The 9,028-nt window shown below is 34.9% G+C and overlaps 1 protein-coding gene across 1 annotated transcript in view; it reads right to left on the bottom strand.

The window, feature by feature from the left end:
* Positions 1 to 9,028, bottom strand: part of FAF1 (Fas associated factor 1) — a 171,608-nt gene that overhangs the window by 80,693 nt on the left and 81,887 nt on the right. Inside the window, exon 8 of the mRNA XM_080406277.1 lies at positions 4,066 to 4,152. Coding sequence (XP_080262403.1) covers positions 4,066 to 4,152 — 87 coding nt within the window. The remainder of the gene's footprint in view (positions 1 to 4,065; positions 4,153 to 9,028) is intronic.

The following is a 9,028-nucleotide window of genomic DNA, read 5'->3' as shown; positions in this document are numbered from 1 at the left end:
GGGGGAAAATTCCAAATAATCCAGTACACGCAGACATGGCATCCATTACAATTAAACGGCCCTCATATATAAACCTCACAACTTGTTTTCGTATCACAATGCCAGCATGTGGTAATAAACTTTCTGTTCAGAACTAAGACCTGGAAAGGGAAGGAATACTAATTATGGAGGTGCTTAATACTCAACCTCTTCAAAAATCTGGAGATCAGCCAAAAAGTGTCATAAATGGTTTGACTTTGTACCACAACACTACTTATCAGCGTTCTTAATTTCTACCTGTGCACACAGGCTGTACTTAGTACTTTGCAATGAAATACCTAAATATAACAGCAGTGCTAATTAGATCATGCATATATGTTTGAGAATTTTGATTATAACCTGGAAGTCTTTATTAAATTCAGCTAAGGAACATCAACCACATCTGCTACAGCCCTCGGAGAAGTGAACATGACCATTTCCAGAAGGGATGATGTAGAACCTCAACACTTACGTGGACACTCCTGTGTCACATCTGAAGTATGACTCTTCAGCAGTGCAGCCGAGTAACTTGTCAGTATAGACCCACTTCTGCCTAAACTAATATCTGATGGCTTATCTATACAATGAAGAAGTGCGGTTACTTGTCTTGAAATGAGGATACGAGGTCTTGACCAACTGTACTGTTTAGGGAAGTAAAGCATTACTGGCAGTAGGCGGAAGGACAGATGCCGAGTTCCTCTTGCGGGATCTGTGTGTGACGGCACAGTTACAACACAGGATGCTTCATCTGCCTCTGCCTCTCTCCCTCCTCCCACTTCCCCCAAGCCCAAACCTAATCCTGAAAGTTTTACATCCTTTTAATGCAGAAATATATCCCATTTTGCCAAGCTCACTGTTGTTATTTATGAAGAAACAGACATTTCTCATCGCTACGCTGAAATCACTTAAAACAATGAACTAATTAAGAAAAATGTTTTATCTCAAATACTGAGAAAAAAAGCAGCACAAAAGCAACTCTCTCCTTGTTCTCATATTGGGTATTGTTGTTCTATGCTACCAAAAATAAAAAGAAACATCACGGACAAAAACTCATCCTACTCAAATAAATCAAACCCCAATGACCTCAGCAGGGGCAGTGGGGGGGGGTGGGGTGTGTACTTCAAACATACATGTGTACAGCTAATATCCAAAAAGTCACCTGTACTTACATAAATAAAATCACAATTCTTCCATGTAAAAACTGTAATTGAAACACTACCTACAACTGATCTCGGATTTTTTTCTTCATGCACATATATTTGAAGGCTGCTCATTCCACTTGGCAACAGCAGTAATTACCAGCAGAAGTTTAGAAGTTCAGCCAATATAACAAAGACAAACAGAAAACATTTCAGAAATTTTAGTAAATTATTTGGCTTGGTTCTCATTTTACAAACTCAGTAATGTTAATGTTTTTATAAAATCCAAAATAAAAAAAAATGAGAACTATGAATCTATTTAAATCAAATTATAATTATTTTTTTAATTTCTAGGATACTTTTCCAGACTCCATTGTATCAGTTCATGATATATACCTAAAGACAGATAAATTAGGCCTTCAATAGAATTCAAGTTTTCTTATGTAAACTTGTTAAAAAAAGAATTATTTAAAATTCATACATTTAATTTTTTGAATTTTAATGAGCAGAGCAGATATAATTCATGGCATTAAAATTATTCAGGCACAATAAAAGCTAAAAATATGTCCTTGCTGGATGGCAAAACTAGATTTCCACAGAGTATGTATGCCTTGCTTCCCACAATCAAACTGTCACAGCACTAAAACATACTCCTGCGTGCGGAGGTTTTAATATCCATTTCCCTGGTGAAAGTGTGCAAAAGGATCTGAAAGAGTTATTGACAATTCATACAGTATCCCATATTTCATTAGATAGTATAAGCAGAGAACATATCTTAACTCTGAAGGGAGATGAAGCAACAATGTTTTAAATGACTATTGACTCCACTAAATTTCCTGATAATGTCAGAAGACTGTAGTCTGTCAGGTTCATAAGAGACTCGAGATGATACAGGAATCCAATTATGCGAAGTCTATTTAGTTGTCCTATTTGCTAAGCCAAAGGTTAACGAGAACTGCACTGAAAAAACCTCCTGTGGTATTACAAAGTATTTCTTATGCTGCATAACATGTAAATGAAAAAGTATTTTAATCAAGTCTCTTTAACTCTTTAATTGCAATAGAGTACTATACAATACGGCAAATAAAAACCCTCTGATGGAAAAAGTTATTTTAAAAATCTGCCACGGAACTAAAAGACATTATGACTAATTACTAAAGTAATTATTCCTGGATATTTCTAATTTGCAAAGGAAAAAAGGTTCAGATCACAGAACCACAGATAGTCACTGCTAACATAAAATCTTCATAAATAGTAAGCTATGGCCTCTAATTTTAGACAGAAATTAATTATATTTTTGTTGGTAACACATTCAAATCTGTTTACACAGCTGACAAGTCTCAGCTCCACCAGACTCAAGCAGTGAGCTTTGAGGACTCTCCTGCTTTGGAGCAGATGACTCAACATTCACCAATTTCATTAAAGATGAAAAGGGAAAACATTCACCTGCAACAATGTCACTTGTAAAAACAGACTTAAAACAGATTTATGAGTTTTACATATGTGAGGTACCGCATTCAAAAGAAAGGGGAGAAAAATATGGGAAAACCTAACAGCTGTGGGAAAACAGATTAGAAGTGCTGAGTTTCCAATTCTTATTTTGCTAATGTAAACTAATAAAATGTTAAAATGGATCCACGTTTCAAAGACAGCAATTACCACATGACACCATGACGTTATTTCAGATCTTACACGTGTCATCTCACATACACTTCTGAATACGTGGACATAAGATTTACCCACCTCTTTCAAACTTAAAAAGCATCAATCTTATCATACAAACCACAATTCTCCCTTGACAAGAAAAGAGTAGAAATGGACAGGAAAACAATGCATTGAAGACAATGGTAATATGTAGAGAAAGCAAATCCCAATTCCATTTTTGCTTTGCAGCATACTCAGGTTCAACTCCCAGTTAAAATTAGTAACTTTATAAAAATAGCAATACTTAATTCTTCTACATTTTCCTTAGGTCACAAAATCTGTATACAACATAACTACATAATTATTTCAGCCTTTCAGGACTTTCTGGGTTTTTTTTTTTCTCTTTCTGTTTTTTAAATAGAGGCAGAACTCACAAGCTGCCCTTGGGAACATACTACCAGAAGAAAATTATCTGAGAAAAATGAAAGCCGTGCAGTAAAACATACTACAGTGGCAACCAAGCAAGGATACAAGTCTAATATTTAATGGAATTCTGCAGTTAAGTCCTGCAATTTCATGAATTTGTAGGCAATTCAGTTAGCTGATTCTGTCACCAAGGGTTCTTATTGATCTCAGCTAAGATTTCCCTCCATTTCTAAATAATGGTAATTCTAAATGCTGCAACATGTTTGAAAACTGAATACATATTGTACTGTATACGTATTATTTAATATTTCAAAATGTAATCTTACAAATGTCGATACATTCTTACTGGTTCAGCAAGAACTAAAGTAGATACTTTAAAGGCAAGGGAAGCTCTCCACCAGTTTCAACAGGAACACCTCTTCTCCTTAAAGCCAGACAGACACAGGCTGAAGCACACTGGTGAAATAACATACACTACTGAGTAAAATATCTAGATGGGCACTCAGAACACATTGAGAAGACAGGACTTTTTTCCTGAAGTTCAGTCAGTGCACAGACTTCCTCAGCTTCCAAATTGTTGTGCAGCTTTGTTTCAGTCTAGGAACATGTCTCCTCCTCATTTAAAACATGCACTGAATTTGATTCACTTGAATAATTTCTATGTGCTTCAGTAATCCCGTACATTAGTATTTGTATCTTTCAAGATAAACTCTGAAGTATGTGTAATGCTAAGTTACTGCATATGAGACAGAAAAGGCTGTTGGATGATGCCAATCAAAAATCCAAGTAAAATCAGCTATTTGTAGGAAGAAATGAAATGAGAACTAAAGCTACTTACTGAGTCGTCTGTAGCAGAAGGAGGCCAGCCTTCCCATAACTGGTGACGAACAGGGATACTAGTTAGGTCATACACATTCCGCTTTACCTGGTTTAAAAAAAAATAATAATATTCAGAACTTGCTCTAATGAAAGCAATACAGGAAAACTGTATTATTTTCATCATAATCCTAAGCTTTTTATTTTGATTTTTTCTAATTATTGTAAAACAGATTCCTCCAACACTGAAAGACTCAGATCTGTTCCACAGGTTTACATACAGTACTGTTAAAGAAAAAAAATTAAGATCTCTAAGTTATCATTCGTAGTGATTCAGTATTACTTCAGCATCATAAATGTGTAAAACAATTGATAACACAAATTTTCACAGTAAGAAGTATTACAAAGTAACAATCTGAAGAGAAGCAGAAGATAACAAAAATTGTTACAGGTTTTGCTAGTTAATGTATTCTGTTTCACCTGAAAATTTTAGGTTCGTTTACATTTAATGCAATAAGGAATACAAATAGTTTTGCCTGAGTTTCTTATATGGGATCCAAAACCAAGTGAGTAAATTAAACATTGAAATATGAATCAATAAGCATGTTTCCAATGACAACGCCCTTCAAACATTTATTAATAAAATTCAAATCAACCAATTTTTATATCAACCCTTTTCCCGTGCTACTAAAATACAAGTTGCTACCATTAACCATCTCACATGATGGTTGTAAGGAGGAAGGGAGTGGGAAAAGAAGAAAGAATTGAAAATTTTAAATACAGGAAGAATACTGCAAAACAGAAGTTACAGAACTCCACAAAAACATTAATACAGATAAAAAATCTGGCATGTTTTATCAGAGGTTTTGTGATAAGCAATTATTTAAATCACAAAAAGATAAATTTTTGTGCTTGGGATAGAGAGCGGTATCTCAAATTGTGAATAATGCTGCATACCTGAATGTGAAGACTGCAAAACCAACCAGCACATGTGAATATTGCCCAGCTGGACCAGAACTGTGAACAGTAAAACACTTACAGCAAGCAATGCTGGCTTTTGGTTTTTCTTCCATAAAACTGCTACATTGGAATAGAAGGTCCGCCCATACCTTCACAGGTCTATTTCAGTTTCCAAATACAGATCACAACAACCTAGGTTACATCCAGAAAAACATTCTCAAATAGATAAAAGCAAGGTTTGATACATTTTACTAATATATTACAGGACCTTTTGCTACACAGAATCTGAGGAAGTCAAAAGTTTTGTGTCCTGTCCCCAGCTCTAAGAGGGCTGTACAGTCTAATACTAAGAGATACAAGAATAAAGTGTTTGACACCTCCAACCAAAAAAAAAATTACGGAATTATGGCAGATGGACAATATTTGACTTAAAGTAAATGCCAAGACTACTCCAAAAAGTGTCCTCTAATGCCTTCTTTAGCTTTCCATTTGTTGACTTGTTAACTGGAAAGAAACAATAATTATTGTATTCTAACTTCTTTTATAAGAATTATCAAAAATTCTGTGAACTGAAAAAAAAAATATCATTGTCAGCACAAAAGATCTTTGGGCTAGCACCTCGCTTGCAGTCAAGTGCCCTTACCCTAAGGTAACTACTTCCTCTGAACACAAAAAAGGTTCAAAAAAAGAAAAGATCAGGAAGAAAGCTGAAATTAGTCAAAGTGAGAAATACTAACTTAATCCACACATTTAAAGGTTTCATGTTCGAGAATTGAATAAAAAATTATTCTAAACTACCTTTCTTAGGGAGATAATGCAATATAACAAAGCTATCCACTAATAGACACTTTATATGTTTTAGCCCTACCTACTAATCCATACTTGCCATAGCTTCATCAGTAAGGCACAGCTGAGGTCTGAACACAATAAGGTAATAGGGTACTATAAACAGATGGATACATTCCCTCAAAATTAGTCATTTATTTTTAGTGCAGTATGTATAGGCAACATCTGGCTGTAGATATTAATCTAAAAATGTGTTTGCATAATGAAATAGCACCCAACATGCTTTTTCTCTGGATCATCTTCAGAGAGAAATGCGGTAAAATAACTGTTCTAATCACTGGAAATATCCTACAGGGCGTGATGGATGAGGCAGGGATTTCCACACGTATGCTTGCTCACATATGTTGATTTGGGTAACATTCTTTGAAAGGTTCTCCATGGCACTGCTGCATGAGTTTGCCAACTCTCTGAAAACAAACACAACTGAGAAAACTCAGGGCACAGAGAGAGCAAACGCAAAGTGCAATGCTCTGACTGTACTTCCAGTTCTCAGATCCTCCATTCAATTACTGTTTCTCATTCTCACTACTTTTAGTAGTAGCAGTATCTTATACTAACAAAGTGCCCCTTAGTAAAAGCTGTGAAGAACTGTCTCATATTTCTGGATAAATTTTATATATAGGCCATGGGGATATTAATTTCAACACTATCAGTTTAAAGCTGTATAAATATACACAGAGAGTGGGAAACAATGGCTTCAGTTTACTATCCAAAAGTAAGATACATTACTTCCAACTCTTGAATCTACATCTCACTGAAGGATGAAAGTCAGACCATGCGGGTTCCTTATCTGGACATTTTTGTATCATAACCTGTATTTGGGTTGGATTTTCAGTTCAGCTTTACCTTCATTGCATGTTTTGGAATCATCAAGATATCTCTCTGTTCTTGTAGAACTGGTAAATTACATGTATACCTGATAACCTTTATGTTAATATTGGTTTTGTAGGAGTTTTTGCAGGGAGACTGTTCAGGTAACTATGTTTCAAGTAAAAAACTTTGCAACTAGATATTAATTTAAAAAAACTAAAAGAAAAACAGTGGGGGTTTTTTAGACAGAATCCTGAAGTATTTATTAGCAATTGAAGTGGACTTCATATTAGTGCATCCTCATACTTAAGCACATTGTCAAGCTTTAAAAAACACAAATATACCTCAATTATTAATAACTTAAATTCCTTTCAAATACACATATATATGGTATATCCTAATATATATACACACACATATGTATACACAGATGCACTTGTGAAAAACGGAATTATGGAAAACCAAACTCTGCAGAACTTGGTGTATGCACTACTTCTCAAGAAGGTAGCCTGCAGTGCAGGATTCATTTCGCAGTAGTATCAAGGTAAAGAGATGTCATTACTCTGTACCGACCCCACAACAGCCCACCAAAATGTAATAATACTGGTCTGTGATCACAAGAATAGAGATCTTGCTGTTTTAGCTTTCTTGCATTAAAAACCAGGATAAACTGTCCCTGTCAGATAACTATTCTCCAATTACACACCAAAAGTGTTATTAATATTATTTTCACAATATGAAACTTAAGAATGAGCCATTTTCAAATAACAAGTGAAACTTATTTACAGAAACATGGGATCAATAGAACTGCATAATATTGTTTTCAAAAGGCCTTCAGAAGTAAAAATAAATAACTCGGAAGTCACATTCCTCAAATTCCCTTTTAATTCCAAAGTACAACAGAAAGGCATTATGAAAAAAACAGTATTTCCCTTCTTTCATTAACTCATCTGTAACTGCACTGAATTCAATAACATTCCTCTGCTATTCTAAGCTTGAAAGGCATGCTCGGGGTAAAGTGTTATGTTGGTATAAAGCACAATGCCAGACTGATGTGCTGGACAAAAGTGATCAAAGTTGAAGTAATTTTAGCCAACGCACAACTATTCTGCTGCATTATTCTACCAGAATGACATCTGTTGAGCAACTCGTCGCAGAATAAACTAGTTGTTATAGCCAGGCCTAGCTGGGTAGGGGACCATGTAAGACTTAGTAGAGTAATGTTTGATTAAACAAACTGCTTGAGTTAAGATCATAACTGGATTTGGAATTCATGCCAGAGTAGTCCTCTTTCAAACAACAAGCCACAATCAATTATTTAAGATAAAATAAGCTTGCTTTTAAGTAACGATTTAATTTTAGTTTTGTTTAAAATAGCATTATGAAAGCAGACTGCAAAATGTTTTAGCGACTAGGAATATTTACCACTTGAGTGCAGAAACCCCCCTTTTCTTCATTAACTGACTTAATTTCAGTTTAAAGTTAAAAATTCTGTAAGGAGGAAAAAGTCCTAACGATTCAAATTAAGCAGAACCATAAACTGCTTCTTCACTAGGCCACTGAAATAAAAGCCTTTGGCCCACTCTTCACACAACTGAAAAAAAGCACAGTAAAGGGATGAAGTCGGTGTTAAGGCTTTTATAAATTCACATATTGATAGGAGGAACAAAATCTTCATAAATTCATGTAAAGCAAACTAAGTTCTAGTGCCATCCACTGAGCTACATTTATTGGCAAACTTGTTGGTCTCCCACCTTTGATCAGCTTGAAATACGAATTGGTGGTATTGTCTTTGTGCAGCTCAGAATTTCTTTTCATAATGTTCAGATGCCATGGTGACTGGCACATTACTATGGCAGCCACCCTTCAGATTATAATCTCCAGAATACACAAAATCATTTAAAAACAAATTAAAGGCACATCTATTTGGTTCCACAACTCAGCTGTGAACAGTATCAATACAACCATTTCAACACACACAGAAAAATAATACCCCGTATATTTCAGACATAATTTTACTTAGAAAATGCTGTTATAATTTCTGCAGAATGCCCTGCCTTGTAGCTATACACTGATGCAGGAGAAGCATGCAAAGTTTTACCTTCAGCAAATTTTCACTGCTGTTAGAAGGGAGTTAAAATATTAAACAACTTTTAATATTTTAAGAAAATCTATATGGCCAAAGCAGCCAACACAGTGAGAAAACTTCTCAGATATAGGCAGTCTTACTTTCTCATCTTTCACTGTTTTTTTTCAAGCAGGTGAGTATGTAGCTTTAAAAGTAAGATTAAACACAAAAGATACACTTTGTCTGTAGATAGGAAGTTAATCCAACATTCAAAACTCTTCCATATCTATATTACTAAGGA

This window comes from Falco punctatus (genome assembly GCF_963210335.1).
Source record: "Falco punctatus genome assembly, chromosome: 11".
In the NCBI taxonomy this organism is placed as follows: domain Eukaryota; kingdom Metazoa; phylum Chordata; class Aves; order Falconiformes; family Falconidae; genus Falco; species Falco punctatus.
Note: the sequence above shows the minus strand (reverse complement) of the source record. Positions and strands in the feature narration are given on the sequence as shown.